This window comes from Neolamprologus multifasciatus, chromosome 9 (genome assembly GCF_963576455.1).
Source record: "Neolamprologus multifasciatus chromosome 9, fNeoMul1.2, whole genome shotgun sequence".
Taxonomy (NCBI): Eukaryota; Metazoa; Chordata; class Actinopteri; order Cichliformes; family Cichlidae; genus Neolamprologus; species Neolamprologus multifasciatus.
The window spans coordinates 10,311,864-10,329,600 of record NC_140447.1 but is presented as its reverse complement, the minus strand read 5'-3'; the positions used below and the strand labels follow the sequence as shown (position 1 = coordinate 10,329,600).

General features: G+C 41.4%; 2 protein-coding genes across 3 annotated transcripts in view; one reads left to right on the top strand and one right to left on the bottom strand.

The window, feature by feature from the left end:
- The window catches only part of LOC146511036 (uncharacterized), a 189,776-nt gene that overhangs the window by 129,091 nt on the left and 42,948 nt on the right, over positions 1-17,737 (top strand). The window lies entirely within an intron of this gene.
- mmp16a (matrix metallopeptidase 16a (membrane-inserted)) overlaps positions 1-17,737 on the bottom strand; it is a 74,073-nt gene that overhangs the window by 48,925 nt on the left and 7,411 nt on the right. The window contains exons 2-4 of one of the 2 annotated variants that reach the window (XM_085172223.1): positions 6,255-6,403; positions 5,038-5,052; positions 4,634-4,756 (exon numbers count right to left, since the gene is read on the bottom strand). In XM_085172223.1, the coding sequence (XP_085028349.1) occupies positions 4,634-4,756; positions 5,038-5,052; positions 6,255-6,403 (287 nt within the window). The remainder of the gene's footprint in view (positions 1-4,633; positions 4,757-5,037; positions 5,053-6,254; positions 6,404-17,737) is intronic. The other variant, XM_085172224.1, reaches the window with a different exon arrangement.

The window sequence follows — 17,737 nt, the reverse complement described above, 5'->3', positions numbered from 1 at the left end:
ACAAAGGCTGGTCGTGAATTATAAATACTCTGCTATTGAATCACCTGCTACATTCCTTTGAATTGCTCTTAATCCCTTATAGCAAAACACAATCTGCTTTTCTTTCTCTGTCGGCCGTTTCAAGACTGACTCGCAGGCAGCTGACCACCACTCTGCCAGAGACGTGTTCGCTTTTGCACTCTCAAAAGTCTTGTGAAACTTTCTCTTTCTGATAATGATTTCAGAACTGAGCCCTGCAGACACACACACACAGTGAAAGTAAGAAAGTAATAGAACATACGTCATGATAAAAGACGAAGAAGCAGGGATGCTTTTAGGTTTTTTTTAGAGCTATGTCTTATTTTTGATATCCTAGCATCCTTCCTGTTAGCCTACATTTAGACCTCCACTGTCAGGCAAGCAGCAGCTGGTGCATGCACTGAGCCGAGACTGAGAAGAATCAGCAGACAGAGCAGTGTTTTTGTCCACCTGAAAAAAAACAAAACAAAACAAAACTCTACAAGCGTCCAGACGATGCAGTCACACTGGTCAAAAAGTTGACTGTGGAACACGATACACTTTTCTCCCCCTACGCTCAATATCTTGCCTAAAAAGCGAAAAGCGAGGCACCATCACAACCCCACTGATTTTCAGTGCAGTTGTTGTGTAATCTTCTTTAAGAATGGCTTCTTGACAGCCACGTTCCACTGAGACCATTCCTGATGAGGCTTCACTGATGCATCTCTCAGGCCTCTGCTGGATTTCTTTCCCCCCCATTTCTTAATGATATGAGCTTCAAAGATATACAATAATGTCTTTGAAGCTCATATTAAGTTGAGCTTAAAACTGTGTAAATTTTGAACTGTTCTACAGTTTAAAGTGCAGGTAATAAATGCTGTTATCTTAACCTGGGAACTGACAAAGCCTTAAATTCCAGAGATAATCTTGAACATCATCTAGAAGTGGCATTAGCTAACTATTCCTACCTAATTGAGACCACTTAAAGTGGCATCACGAATAGCCACTTTGTCTTTTAAAGGGCTTATGTAAAGCAGACTGAAGTACAAACGTGATAAAGACAGGGAAACAGTCCGTCTTTCGAATCAATATCAGCTGACCCAGAGAGAGTCACAAAGGTAAAAACCTGTCATTAAAAGTAACACATAAACACTGTAGCACCACCAGGGTTCTGTGTGAATACATGCCCTTGTCCTGTTCTCTCTGAAAGGCCTTATCAACAACTGAGGCCACTCAAGGAATAAAAAAAAGATGGTTTTCATACGAGCCTGTGACACAACCCTCTGTATGTGTGTCCTATTTTAAGGACAAGTCAGATAAAGAGGGTAACACATGCAGGGCGAAGCTGCACAATAACAAATCGAAATAATCCCTGCCTGCTCTGAGGCCACACCACATATTAAACTCCATACTGCGAGGTGATAATGACTCCGAATGCAACTCATGTGCTGTAATAGTACCTGCATGCAGGGAAAACAGTAGGGATGCCAAAGCTAATTAGTGCCTCCCCACAGAAAGTACTGTATGTGGCTACACCGAGACCAGCACACACCTGGGGCTTGCATGCATTTGTTATACTTTCCAAATGTCAGTGTTATTTTTTTCAGGACTATTTTAAATGCTTGAAGCCTGTAACAGAAAGGCAGAGGTTCTTCGGGGAGAAACAATAACAAGATATCCACTTTTTAGTTAGTTTAACTTATTCACCAGGAGAAAGTGCTTGTTTTGAGGTAGCGCCTGTTCCTTTAGCAAAAGACACCTGGGAGACCAGGTGCAACAAGAGCACCTGATCTGGGATTGAATGGTTTAGATGCAGTTTTAAGTTTGATATTATATATGATGAATTAAGCCAGCGCTCATCCTCTGCACAGTACCATCCGTGCAGTGCAGCACGGCGGTGGCAGCATCATGTTGTTGGGTGTGTGTTTTTAAAATTCATTATGTCATGTCACCTGAGCACTCATGATCTTAGACTGAGGGGAAAGTTCAATGACCCTCAACACACAGTCAAGACATTGCTAAAGGGGCTTAGTGACTACGGATGTTCTTACTAACTTCCTTGTTAGTCAGTCTAATTCTACATTTCTTTTTACTCAACAAATCATTGGGTAATTAACAATGACAGCACATGTGCAGCCTTTGACAGCTGTTAGATGACCCAATTTCATATTCAGCTTTTACACTTCCAGGCATTACCACAGTCAGATGGCACTGCATAATATCTTTGGGCCAACGGTTAACATTAACATAAAGTGGCCAAGTCACAACTCTGGCTTGAACCTATCAAATATTTCAGGAAGGACGTGCAAATAGTTGCCCAACTTGACAAAGCTCTGGAAGGCCTGCAGAGAAGAATGTTAAAGATTCGCAAAAAGATTCGAGGTTGTAACATATTTATGTTTTAGAAGTGGGGAAATGCTTATTCCACTGTTATATATACAGATAAAACCTCTTTATCAAACACTCAGAAGTGTTCTAGCTAGCTAATGCTAATCACATTTTCATGTATGCTTTTACTGTCTTTAAATCACAGCTAATTTTTGTGTTTACTTCAACTTTGATTTGAATTTTAAAGATCTGCGACTCTTGAGAACTCTGAGAACATGTTTTATGACTGAGGTACAATATTCCTAAAAGTCAGCATCCTAATCATTTATGGGCATAAGGTGCTTTGGATAACCGTGACCGTCACTGTGACTCATAGCTTTCAGCACCTAACCTTACAAGTTTCCTTGCAGTTAGCACAATTTTATGTTTACCACTGTCCATCGGTGAACCACAATTATACTTGAAAACATTTTTTCTTCAAACTGAGGAGGAAAGATGTTGCTCCTTATTCTGACACGAATGCATAGCAGCATATCTTAAATTACTGACAAGATTTTGATACTTGAATCAGATTTAAATGAGGTGACCTGTTCTAACATTACATAAAGAACATTTAAGCAGATTAAAAGAGTCATTAGACGATTGCATTCTCCAGCTACCTCCATTGCAATCTGACATAAAAGGAGCAGCTGCAGGCACATCTGACAACTGACTAGAGGCCACATCTATGTACACATCACACACACATTATATATATATATATATATATATATATATATATATATATATATATATATATATATATATATGCACACACAAATACACACACTCAAAATGCTCCCATTCATTTACATAACCCTAATCTGTCAGAGAGCACCCTCTGCCTTCCACCAGGGTTTCCTCCTCCTCCTCTCAGCTCATGTCTTTCTCTCTGAATCTGCTTCTCCTGTTCTCTTCTCTTTCCTCTCTCCTCATTTCCACCCTTTTCCTCCTCCACTCTGCATCGATCCGCCTCATTGGTTTGGTTTCTTATCAGTAGTGCTGCAAATGAACCACGTGCTCAATTTCAACTCAATCTCAAAAAAAGAAAAGGTTATTCGAGGCCACTGAGCCATTTAGCAGGAATTACCGCTTATGCAAAACATTTTTAAAAATCTATAATAATAACTAAAAAAACAAGAACAGCACTTGAGGATTATCCATGAAACACGAAGCTGAGGCAAGCAACAGTATAACACATGAAATATTACAGAATCTGGGCTACTCACTACATCTTAGCAGAGAAAAATTATATAACCACAGAAAGCTGTCCTATACATTATTACTCATGTAGCGGGATGTCAGAAAACGCGCTGGTGAATTATGAAATCGGTGAGGTCACCAGTGCGCGTACACTCTTTTTGCATTTGTGCTACATGTTCTGTCAGGAGCGAGACTGCTCCGGCAGTGAGGTGTGGGGTTTGATGGACACGGCCTGTGCTGCGGGTTAATGTGATGTTTAAGGCTCTGAGTGACGTGGAACTTTACTTGACCTTTGCTTTTGTAGGTTCGCGTCCATTACGCAAGTTCAAATATTGTGCTTCTTTCAGTGGAAATGGGGAAGTGAAATCAGGGATGTCAAAGTGATTTTACTTGGTTGGCCACATACAGCCTGTCTCAATACAAGAAACAGTTTTTGTACATGATAAAAAGCTGCTAGAGTAGGGGTAAGACAATGTCAGCGTGACTCTTTGGGCTTTAACTGCAAGAAATGAATGTGTAAGAAGGATCTGGCAGCTCATTGCCCAGACTGTCCTGTAATTATTACACAGAGGTTTTGGTTAATCCAAAGAAAATGTCCCGTTTTTTTTCCTGTAGGCTTTTCTAAAAGAAAAACAAAACAAAAACCCAAAAAACAGAAATTTCTTTGGTAGTTAGTGGAAAAACATCTGTCAGTTAATAATCTGTCAGTTAATTACATTGATGTACCATGAATGGGCATGTGGGAAGTCTTTAGCAGAGGGAAAATCTCATGGGCTGGATTGGAGTCTTTGCTAGAATGATTCTGGCCCACAGGCCTTATGTTTGACAGCCCTGCTATAAAGCTTACAGGCAGGGACAGGTCAAAAGCTCAAACGACACGGAAATAAAGGAGCTACTGAAGAAAAAAGTATTCTTTCTTCCTATCTCTATGTCTCCCACACGGCTGCTCGGGTGATTGGGGTGTCCTCACAGGTTGGGGTGTGTTTCTGGGGTTTTCTGAGCATGCTGTGCTGCTAGGTAGCACTGAAATGTCATTGAAAACAAAAGAAAAGCTGAATCCACCCACCTGTATGTGATATGTTTGTGTTGCCACTTCTGTCCCGTGAGGGCGTACCGTCGTTTCCTGACACTTAATCTGGACACACCCCCTATTTGGTCAGGAACCCCGCATCGGGGCTTCTTCATCCACCTGTGGACAGAGGCGGGGAGGAAAAAGGTTATATCGGCAGCAGCACATTACCTCCCCTACCCTGACACAGTGATGTCACTGGCTCACAGGAGCCAACTCTGAGCCAGTGTCACACAGAACAGATGTGCAAAATAATTCAACATGATGCAATTTTTGAACATTTATATGTAAAAAAAAATGCAAAGATGACAACGTGTTGATAACAGAACACACGTACTTCATCGTAACACCCACACAGTGTAAAACTACATGTATTCAAATGTACAAAAAAGGTGCCTCACCTTATCGTGTTATCCCTACATTAATCGAGAGAAGCAGAAGGGGGGAAAAAGAAACAGGCACTGTTAGCTCATCACATTTCACTCTGTTTCAGCCCAGCGGTTGGATAGCTGTTAGTCTGCATTCACATAGCTGGCCACCACATCGCCACATCACAGTTCAGTGACCAATGTGAGCACTTTTGCTGCGTGTAGCATGGATGGTATTTCGCTGTTGGTGCACACAAATGTCAGCGAGCACTGTTTTAGTGATTTGCAGGTATAATGCGGTGAAGTTAAACCTGGGTAAATCCATGGCTGCTTTAAAAACACAGATGATCTGTGCCCTCGTGCCACTGCCGCTCTCATACAGATGAATAATTTAAAAACATCTCTTTAAAGACTTATGAGAGCCCCAGGTGGGTTTTCACTCCACTACACTCCTGTGTGCAGACAAAATATAATATAACAATGAGACTTTCCATTAAAAAGAAAGAAAATCCAAACCAACATGACCTGCTTGATTGCTTGTAGCTGCTGGGCTGAGGTTGGACTGTTCAAATGAGGACAAAGCCAACCAGAGTCGCAGCTCTTCTGTCTCCTCCACTGTCTATTAATACTAAAACATTGTGAAGTCTTTGATCTGACATCGGAGGTGTACTCTTGCAAAAACCCTCTTTGATCACATTAATAAGCCCCACTTAGTCTACGTTACGCCAACTTTGCGTCTGGCAAAACGACTCTGGTCGCCTTAAAAATGTAAGACGGGGCGAAAAGAAACAGAAACAGTCTGTACCTCCATTTTTGAAAAATGTCTAGTTCACTTGAACTGTGAGTCCTACAAAAAAGAAACCAAGCAACACAGTTCGCAGTGTGTTTTCCCTCCTCAAATTAATAAAACATCTACCTACAGTATGCCCGAGGCCCTCAGCGAATTTAGATTTTTAGTCTGAGACTGTTCATCAAATCATAAAAATCAATCTGAGATCCACATCTCTCTCTTTTTAAAAGCCACATGAGCAAGTCAACATATCCATAGTAATTACTTGCATTCAGGCGAATACAAGAAACGACCAAAGCAAACACCACGGTTTCTCTGTAGCTGTAATTTTACACTCAGCCGCTTCCTGTTGTATTCTTACCCGTGTTTTCTTATTTTGGGAATAAACCCATCGTGAACCTTGTGCATAATTCATACTATGGCGTCTTTAAGGGTATTTTTAAAGGTGTGTGTGACTCACTCTATAGTGTTGCTGTCCAGCGTGCCTGTGACATTTAGGCCGTAGCGGCGCTGCATGGCAGCGATAGCAGACTGCATGACTCGGGCAGAACGCAGCACTGACATTCTGGGGTCTGCAGGAGGGAGGTAGCCATACCTCTGGAGCCATGCCTATAAACAAGGAAACAAGGAGGAAAAAGGTTAGACATCACTGTAAACTCCAAGGAATAATCTGCAAAGACTGATTTTTGGACAGGAGCTAAACATGATCTCAAAATCATAAATAGACATTTGAAGACAGGAGGCAGCTTAGCTTGAGTATAAAGTTTGAAAACGTGGGGAAATATCCAGCTTGGCTCTTCCAACAGCTATAAAGCTCATTAACCGCCTCCGCTGTGGCAAGACACTTCACCCGCACCCTGTCCAGCTGAGCAGCGCAGAGCTGCTAGTGCTGAAGTGTGAGTCCAGAGTTCCTACAAGTAAATTTATGGTGTAGTTTGTTTTTTTTCCTGTGCATGAGAAGCATTTTAAGCAGAAAGCACACTCCATACGACCTAGAACAACATTTAAATGTCATCAAGATAAAACTCCGCATTAAGCTACACAGAGCAAAGATCAGCTAGTAACCGGTCTAAGGACACATCTGAAAAGACATTTGTAAAAGGGTAAAAGTAGAGAGACAGAGAGAGAGAAATCTCCATACCAGTCTATAGTGCAGAATGTCATCCGTTATCATGTCATTTTACTTGTCTGGAAAGGGCTTTGGTGTAATAAAGCTTTGAGTGTCCCTATAAAATCCAGCCAGAGGGAATCATTGCTCAGATCTTTGGACCAAGCAGGAGAAGCGGGAATCGTCCGGGCGTCCCCACAGAAGAGGCTTTAGGGATTTGGATAGTCTCAGCCTCTCTGTATACACTCAGTCCTCATCGTAAAAATGCCAAATGTGGGATTAGCTAACTGCTGCATATCGGAACACAAAGCCAACAGCAAAACGAGGGTTAAATTGTTTTGCTTGAAGAGCGGAGAAAGTGAAACAACACAACGTTGGCCCGGAATCTCAAATACCCAGTGAACTCAGAACTGCCGCGTGTTTGCCTCAGACCTTCTTATTTCTCTTTCAGCAACTCTGTGCTGTGAAACCTGAGCACCGTTCTCGTGCACAGTGTTTTCAAGCTGCTTCAGGCCCGCTGCTCAGGATAGCATACACACTGAGAATGAAATTTACTAAACAGGGAGGGAAGCCCGGAGTGCGAGAGCGAGAGGAGAATGCAATAAAAAGCAAGAAATGCGAGTCTATAGCTTCGTTTACGGTGACTGCGCTCCACATCCAAGCAGTAACAAAGAGCTCTTTTGAAACTTATTGTATATGCTGTTTGTAGCAGCGGTGCAAACAAGCTGATATGTATGACTCTTCAGAAGGTGAGAAGAACTGAACATGTCACTCAGCTAATGTGCAAATGAGGACACTAAATAAAAAAAACATGACACCGGGAGGATGCCCAGGTGCCTGAGCATTGTGGGTAAGTGTGGTGGCAACTGCACAAAGCAGATCCTAGCTGAGAATGTGAGTGATCTCATAAATAGTTCATGCAAACAAATGTCCTGGAGACGAGTGACAACATGGGGTTCCTACTGGTAATTAACAAAGCATCTTATGAGCAGGAAGAACGAGCAAGATCATTGAAATACATTTCTTTTAAAGAACTACAAAAAGCTTCTCCATTAGGTGATTGTGCAACTGAAGGGTGATTAGCCTAGCTTGACTTCAGATCCAGATAATGCTCATGTTTGTCCAGACTCTAGGGCTGGGCAATTAATTATCCCAAAGGGCCACATGAGAAATTGGGACTGCTTTGAGTGTGGCTGCACCAATAAGCTTAAAAAAAAGACCTAATTAACTTATATTAGCTTATCAGTGTGGCCCTCCAAACAGTCCCACCTTTTGGGAAAATTAATGCCCACTCCAGTCCAAAGCAAGGGCTAAAGGGTGGTGCATGCCAGTGTAACAGGGCAGCTACATCTCTTTAATATATGAGCAACTCTAACCCACATAATTTCCTTATAGAATAATAAAGTATGCTGATTATGATTCTAATATGTTTGTGGAGACAGGAGGTCTGTACTGAACTTTCAGCCATTTTTTAAGTGATTTTTTTTATTGTTTTTTCATTTCTAATGAGCTGGTTGGAGCCCTGCTGTATCGCCCCATTTAACAATACATATCCACCAGCCTGCCTAAAGCTCACTCTTTAACATTTTATATATTTTTTAAGTTAACCTGCTTTGTTTTAAGGCAGCTTGATCCTTTCAGGCAAAGCCAGAGTTCTAAACCTGCTAGTCTTTATGCTAAGCTAAGCTAACTGCTGCCAACTTAATTACCAGCCTTACTATATATACCATATTGTTTCTCGCAACACAGGATTAAGTTCTTTCATAAAAAGGTGACCTGGAAAAATAACTTTCTTTTCTTTCCACGCAGCCAGTTATTCTGAATCCCAGACTTTTCCTTTAGTAATTTATGAGAATAAAGCTAAGAATTATATTGACAAAATATGGGGAAATTATGTTTTCTATTTAATTATTAAAGTAACTTCATACATTGTTAATTACACTTGAGATAAAGACACATTCTTTCAGTAAGATCAGAACTATTATAACCAAATGTAAGCAGCATTTCTAAACTTTCTGCTTTCTCTACCCTGAATCCCAAATTGTTTGATGAAAGGAAAATATTAACAGTGTCAATGACAAACCCAGTTACTAACATATGTCTATATTACATTGGAATATAAATAACATTAAAGAAAAGCAGCTTCTCATTGAAGTCTTAACTCTAGAATAAGCGACACTTTCTCTCTGTAGTTTGTGTTGTGACTGGCACATCTACTGAGACCTTCATGAAGAGACTCAAACTCTGCATCAATGACTTACAGTATCAAACTCCACTCTCATCACTTTGGCAGATGCCAAAATGTTACACCTGTGTCATGATTCACACTTCCAAGTACCTGCCTGTAAACCCCAAACCTCTCTTTGTGTATTTTCTTTCTTCCCTTTCTCTACTGCACACTTTGGTGCTTTTTGTGCCCATCCTGCAGCCGCACTCTCCTCGTCACCCTCTCGCTGTGAGTGGGTGGGTGATAACATTACAATGTGTGTCAGATTTACTAGATTCAATTTTAGTTAAAATAAATGAATAAATAAATCTGCAAATCTGACTACACATCAAGCCACGTGTTACAGTTACTCCATTGCGTTTCCTAGCAGACTTCACGAGTACCAAACACTGTAAGATCTTCTCTTTCTATGCCCACATCTTCTCCACCTCATGGTACTCTCTTTTCCTTCCAATGTCTGCTTTAATTCTTCTTGTCCTGTAATCATCTCTATGCCTCCCTCTCATCTCCTCTGTTTTTTTCTCCCTTTGGTAACCAGACTTTGGCTCTGTCCTATAACCACTGCCCTAGTGCTTTCAAAGGAAAAAGGGAGAGAGAAAAGGAAAAAAATAGACGATACAGATGAAAAGCACACAAGTTCAGACGTGGCACTGCATATTTGTAGCAGAACGCTTTTTCTTTTTCTTCTGTAGTTCTAAGAGACTACTGTAAAACCTGATTTCATCAGCAGAGAGATATTTTAATTCGACGCCAGCTTCAATCGGCTGAATGGGTTTTGAAAAAGTTTGGGCACATATTTCCTCCTGAGATAAAAAGAGGCTTGGGAGGCCAGTGTATTCGTTTTCCCAGAGGAAATATTTACTTCTGAAACTGAGATGTTCATGAACTTACAGAAACTGTCAATTTGTGACCAACACTTGGTGTGCGGATGTCATCGATGTTTACAGAGCTACGTGACGATTATGTAAATTAAAGGCTGCAAAGAAAACTCGCTTTTTTTGGGGGGATGCAAGAACTAAGTGATGTGTTTGTGCTTTGAGTTATTGCGGCTGTCTCTGTCTACCACTCAAACATTGAGGGGATATTGGATGGTGCCAGTTCGAGCGCGCAGGAGGGGTGAAGGGTTGTTCGACGTCCCATATGAGAATGAAACATGGTGGCAGGATGTGGAGGGTGTAGCTGTCATACCGGTTCTTTATATACAGCACCGTGGGGAAACAGCACGACAGCACAAAAGGATGAATATAGCAGCAGAGGGCGGCCGGTAATTCCAATGAAAATTTCCGCATTGACAGCAAAAACAGTCAGCTGAGTCATTTCGGTCATTGTGTCTCTGCTACTGCAACGTTTGGCAGAATAACCAAAATACGGGCTATTGGTTCATGTCCGCTTCCTCTAATCTCTGGACATCCGCTTCAAAACGCAGCCTCACTTCTTTTTAGAACTTATACTTTTGATACGTCGGTTTGACATCACCAGGATGGTTTTCATAGAGTCTCATTCATTAAGCTAAAAACACTCCAAACTGTGTTTGTTGTAGTTTTTTTAAAAAAAAAAGCTCAGATTACTTCAAAGCTTTTTCCTGAAACCGCCGCTTTTGCTCGCATTTCCTCGTGTCGTCGTTCACGCGGAAAACCAGAAACTTCCACAGTCAAACAAAAAAGTTACCACAGTTGCAGTTTCAGGACCAAAATCCACACGCTGCAACGCAGGAATCAGAGAGAAGCACGAGCTCAAGGCTCACATTTATTAAAACTGCACACGTTCAAAGATTCAATCCAAGGCTTTGATCTTTAATTCCATCATAGTGCCAAACTTTATGTGACTCCGTTGGGAGAGAGGTTAAAGATGGAGGAAGCACAAGTATAAATTATTTCCAGTATTTCCAATATTGCAGAATTTGAAGCTATAATAAACCGTGAGTATTATGTCCATTCGTTCATTCAAAGCTGACTTTTACAACCTTCACGATGGCGATCTTATAATCAGCGAGAGAAAAAACCTGAAGATCTAAAGACGTGTTCTGCTGAATCAGTGCCGAGCACTTTACTTTTTCTACATTTCACTCTCCCATCTGTCCTTATCTCTTTCTGTTTTCTTTCATTATCCTCCCTCTCTGCTGCTGCCCACTTCTCATCCTCATCGATTTACTCTTTCCCTTTGTGATCTATGGTTCCCGGGGTTCTGCCGATGCAAGGGTTCCTGAGAGCAGGAGGCTCCACTTCGACAGCATCCTTTATTCAATAAGACAGAAATTCTTCCCCGTCCTGCTCTCTGCAAAATGGATAACGAGGGAGCTTGTGAACGTAGATGGTTTGGTTCAATAAAGTTGCAATTTGGATTTCTTGTCAGTGTAATAACAGGGACACAGAACAGTAACCGTACTTTTTATAGTCACAGGGATTGCAGATAGAAATAGAGCCCAGGACAAATGAGCAGGAGATGGTAAAACCATGAACACATCAGTAATTCAGCTCCCAGATCAAAGCATCAACACTTTTTACTTCATATGCTTTTAGTGTTTGCAAAGGGAGCTCAAGAAAGGGCAGCTACAAAAGACATCCAAAGAAATATTTGGAGCACTGAAGGAACAGTTCTGAATTGTGATAAATACACCTTTCAACTTGGATTTTTTTGTTATTTTTTGCACAAAGCAAGATATCTTTTACGACTAAAAATGTCCAAATAGCTAATAAAAAGAAAAGAAGCCCAGTTCCCCTAGAGGTCTGTTGTTGCCATCTCCAAAAGAGAGTAAATGGTAAATGGATTGATTCTTATATAGAGCTTTTCTACTCTCCAACATGCCACATTCACCCATTCACACAAGCACTTTCTTCTATGCTTTAAGTGCTTTCTATCTGCCATTCACACACATTCACATCCGATGGATGCATCGGTTAGCAACTTGGGGTTAGTAGCTTCCCAGGTATGCAGACTTGGGGAGCCAGGAATCAGACCACCAACTTTCCGATCAGCAGCTGACATGCCCTACCTTCTGAGCTCAGGAGTAGGGCTGGGTATTGTCACTGATTTCTAGAATCGATTCGATTCCGATTCACAAGGTCCCGAATCGATTCGATTCGATTCAATTTGATTTGAATCTGGGAAATTTTGCCTCAGACAGTCAGAAATATTATAATTCAGATGAGTACATTTACATATTTTTGTATCTATAAAAAGAAAGCTGACACTTTCGAGACTTTATCAAAGGTGTGAGCGTCACAGCAGAGGCCTTTGTGTCAAAGTAGCTGAAGATAAAACACAGAAAAACATGAAGGTGATTTTCCTGGCCTGGGATTTTATAAAAATATTCTGCAGTACATCAAAAACAAAACAAAACCATTAACCAGCATATGAACATTACCTGTGAAGTTACAGCGATTTTATTAGAGATACGGCTAAGCGTTTTGCGTTTTGTATAATTTTAAAAAGTTTAAATTTGTTCAGAAGCCTATTGAACAGCAGAAATTAGGTTTTCTTTTCGGAAGTAAGTAAAAGGAAAAAAAAAACATCAGCCGACAGAGCTGTAAATATCGGTAGACTTGTGCGTAACAAGCAAGCGAATAATGCAGAAAACAGATTTCAGGGATAGACGGGAAACTGTTCTTGAAGTACACTGAGAAAGAGAGAGAGCTGTGCATGAAGTGTGATTTTATTGTGGTGGAAGCAAAACAGCAAAAGTCAGAGTGAATCCATGACGATGAAGCTTAGTTTGGATCTTCTTTTGCTGCTGGTTCGGTCAATATCGTTTGGAGAGAGATCAAACTAACAGCTTTCGAATCAGCGCAAAAAGGGCGTAAACACAAAGGGCGGACCCGCCGAAACATCAGAATCAGCGAGCTGTCGGTTTTCAGCCCCGACCGTGTCCGTGTCGTCGGGTGAGAAAGGCGACATCTCACTGATTCTGATCCGCGCTTTGTGTTTACATCTTTGTGCAGAAGCCGTGTACCTGCTCTCATTTACTGTTTTAAATGTTTGGTGGTTGTCAAAATTTTGTGACGTTTCACCTGAGATTCTGGAATTTTGGACAAAATACATTTATATAAAAAAAAATCGATTCAGGATTTTAATGAATCGATATCACGTTATCCAAGCCAGAATGATGAATCGATTATTAAAACCCAACCCTACTCAGGAGTAGCTCAGGAGTCAATTCTCATATTAGATCTCAATGTTAAAATGTCTTAAACTAAACTGTTTAAAGTGGTGTGTACAGATAATTACCACCTCTATTACAACTCTGTGCTAATCAGCTAATTTAGGTTACTGGACTGGACCTCGTGACTGATCAGAGTCAAGTTTATCCTGGCAAAAGATGATACTTTTAGCAAACAAGCTTCTTATGGCTGCTCCCCTTAACAAGGGGACATCACGGCTAGCTCGGCATGTTTGATTTGGCAGCTTTAAGGTGCCAATGTACTGGTATGTACAATGTAAAACCAGCACGATCATACACTCGTGTCCCAGCTGTGACAGCGCCAAGTTACAAAGCTCAAGAGGTGCACTGTGGTGAGAATTCCACAATTTTCACCACAAACTAATTACCATACCACCTAATCACCATAAACAAATTAATCCTCATACCTGGTCGATCAATTTGAGCACTCACCCCAAACCAGCCAAGCATTGTTCTTTAAGTACTGAGCTCACCCTGAAAGCAGAAGGCAGCAAAAGCGCTATAATGAGGTTAAACTTCTTCACAAATCAAGTCCCTCTTGAAGTGGAAGGATAAGGAGTCAACCAGCAGTGCCCTGACAGAGGCTAAAATCTCTGAAATGCATCAGTGCCTATTTTGGGGTTCTCCACACTTGATTTCACTTTACTTTGAAGTAGATTTCTCTCATGCTTTAAATGTGAGAAGAACCTGGCCTCACCTAACCTCCCTGCACACTTCTTCACAGTGAGTGCATTTCTTTTTCACCCTTGTCACATTATGAGGAAAAGAAATCCACATACACACACACACTCAAACACACACACACAAACACATATCTCACGGTTTCAAATTACCGTCCTCAATGTTGCCCTAAAAAGCCTCTTCTGTCCCATTTTACACCTTTACCCGTTTCTCTACGCCTCTCATTCAACTACTTTCAACTACACTTTTCAGTTAGAGAATTGTCTCAAACAGAGACTAAAACTTGTATTATCATTAGTAAAGCCATCTCAGGTGAATTTGGGCAGCATTCAGGAGAGGCTCAGACATCCAGATGTTCGACACGAGTGCTGAACTGAGGTGAATTCGAACTAACTTTCGTCTCATCAGACCACCTTCCAACGAGCTGACTTGGCTTGTGACTTGACGAGCAGAAGGCGGGCTAATTAGCCGATGGGTGCCATCAAAAGGCCACCTTGTAAGGCGACGGGATCACTCCATTATGGATGAGATGTGGCTCAGGAAGCCCGGTCGTCATGGCAACACACCGCCATCACACAGCAGCTGCTGATGCTGGCATTTGTGACTGATCAGCTGAAAGGGGCTTGGTCCCCTCAGGTTACAGAGACGGCATGTGACCTATGTTGGAGACCACATTTGCATTAGCTGTTCACTGTGAGCTTCAGTCAGAGGATGAAGGCTGTAGAATAGCTACAGTTAGTGTGCAATACAATCGTTTTTGTTGTTGTTGATTTTGTCTCATGAACAATTTACAGATATGGCCCACGTGGATTTCATGGTGTTCTAACTTTCTGTAGGTTTTTCTGCTTCTCAACCTTAGTCCCTGTGATAAAGGGACAGCAACATTTTCTCAGCCTGTCTGCAAATCTCTGAATTACACTCCTACTTGGAGCGGGCTTGTAACAGACCCTCAGCGAACGCAGAGAACGCCAGAGAGTTTGTTTACAAGCTTGTGAGAAATTTCACAGGCATGATGGAACAGAAGAGATCAACTGTTCATCATATTTTAATTGAGCTTTGTCAGGCTGAGTGCACATGCTGTTGCTGGAGATTTATAAGAAATGATATTCTATTATATACAGACAGTGATAGAGCCAGAATATTTTAATCAAAGCAAGAAAGTGCTGAGCATTTCTTACAATGCGGTGGAACATCACTTATATTAATTTTATCTTTTTTTCTGTAGGCTAAGTAACGCATTTCCTTGGTCACTTACTTTTACTATTTGGTGATTCAAGCATGACATCCATCTAGAACATACCATGAAGAAACATTTAGTAATTTTATTTTATGATCAGTAGCTGTGAAAATGTTGTTATTAAGCACTAATAAAAGTGAACAAGCGCATTAGAATTTAGCTGAATGATTGTGCTCATCAAGTGTGTCCACATGGGAGTGAGAGTTGCAGAGAAATGGTTACTGAAAGTTACTCGTGGAAAACAGCTGTTACTGGATATAACTACTGTTCTCTGATTATGTGTTTAGCCTTCATTACACAGGCATAGAGACCGGTCTGCACCCTCCTGCCAATGGAGAATATCTACCTCCAGAGTAAAGTTTTGCCTCAGAGCTCTGAGGCACAACTTTACTCTGGAGGTCAACACATCAACACAATCAACACATTTCAAAAAGTGCAACTTTTACTTTGAAGACAAATGGTCTCGGTTTCCAGTGGGGTTATAGTTTTCAGTCTGCAGTCTTCTATGCAAAGAAATGGCAATCGTAGCCACCTGCTAACAGTCAAAGAAACTGTAAGGAGAATTTAGGTATTACACCCAATATCTCTTTGCCACTAATTTCATGCTAGCGGCTGGCAGCAACCTTCAGCAACCACTTGTCAATCGGTGCAACCACTTGTCAATCGGTCACAGAATGTACATTTTTTTCCTAGCGACAGTTGGTTACCATAGCACTGTTGACCAATCTCTAGGCCTGCATAATCGAGGCTCTAGCAGTCAAATTCACAGCAGCTGCCATGAACCATTTGCAACTAGTGAGAGAATATTCATTTTTCTCTTGCAACCAGTGGTCGTCAGCTGGTCTCCAACCAGTCTGTGTGAACAGAGCTTAAAAGCCTTTACCTCTGTCTGGCCCATGGATAGACACAGAGTATGCCTCAGCTTGAAGATACTTTTTAAAATGTGGTAGTGCTATTTTTAAAGTAGATTTTATAATTAAACCATTTTTCTGGTGGCTGAACTAGTCTTTAACTATTCAGGAGGTCCACATGTCGAAACTGTGATCAAACTGACATCTAGCTGTCAAGAAATGGCCAACCAGCCTTTTCACAAATAGGTAGCTGCATTAGCAGAATGAAACTCTGTGTGTCAGTTAAATTGTTGCCGAGACAGAAATACAACCTGTTAAAGGGCAGCACCTGTCAGTTGTGGCCTCAGACACTGAAAGCCCTTCTATTTTCTATTCTGCTCGTCTAATGTGAATGATTTACACCCCGGCATGCTGACAGAATACAATTAGCTCCCTGCTAGGACAGAAAAACAGTATTGGAAGACCTTGCCCAGAGTCTTTTCTACACTACAAATAACACGCTGACCAATTACTCTACACTTTAAAAAGGAGACTGAATGTACTTTTTAAAAAATGATTTCAGCTGCAACTGTTAAGAAAGCCTGTGCCCAAGCATTACTGTTGAGCACATCCAGCCACTTGATTCATTAATAAACATTTAGCAGAGTAGAGAAATTACATCAAAATGTCCTGTGAGTATACCCAGTGATGATGGTATGAAGTGGCTCAATCTGTGCTGCAAGTTGGAGCAGAGCTGCTAGAAGTGATCATCTCTCAGCACAGGTGACTTGTGGGAACAAGATCCCAGCCTTCTGGGGAAGCCTGCCACCTCTGACCGCCCTGAATTATTCATCGGTTACATGCCGGACCACTGCGAGTATGCCAGGGTCGTCAAGGCAACCGCAGCCTTTTCCTGCCCACACAAATAACCGCATACCCACATGATTCAAAGTGCTGTACTCAAATTCGTACTGTAAAATTTAAACGAGGGAAAAAGAATCAACCTGACTTTTAATGAAACCAAAACCATCGTCTGCACCTCATGACCCTGATGCGATGCGATGACTGCAGAGGCTGAGCAGGGCGCCGCAGCACATTTAGCCCCAAGTGCCTACGCACACACGCACACAAACACACAAACACACAATGGCTTTATGCATGCCATGTCCACCCTCTCAGTGGCCCCATTAGGACGAAATGTCACAAAAATGTCATGGAAAAATGTCAGAGTCTGATCATACATACTGATCAGAACAGCGGGCTTTAAGTGGATAATCTTTTGGGAGCTTGTCAAAGTATTTTAATGACTTAAGATAATGAAAAATGACAGCAAGAAACATCAAGATTATGGCATGTGACAGGAGCTGCAGTATGACATCAATACTAAAAGACAAAAACCTCCATGAGGCTGTTTAATATTCAGGTTTCAAAGTACATTAATTTCTGCGATGAAGCCCAATCGCTAATTCAAACATGGTGAAATGTGATTACATGCACGCAGGAACAGATTGAAACAGTTGTCGTGACTCACAAAACTATGCGTACGTTTATATGTACACACACGCACACACCCCAACACACCCCTGAGCGTTTGTCAAAAGCCTAATTGACAGACTTACACGTGATGCCCCATTGGCATCATCTAATGTTGCTGTTGTTAGTGACATTAAAGATTTAACAGCT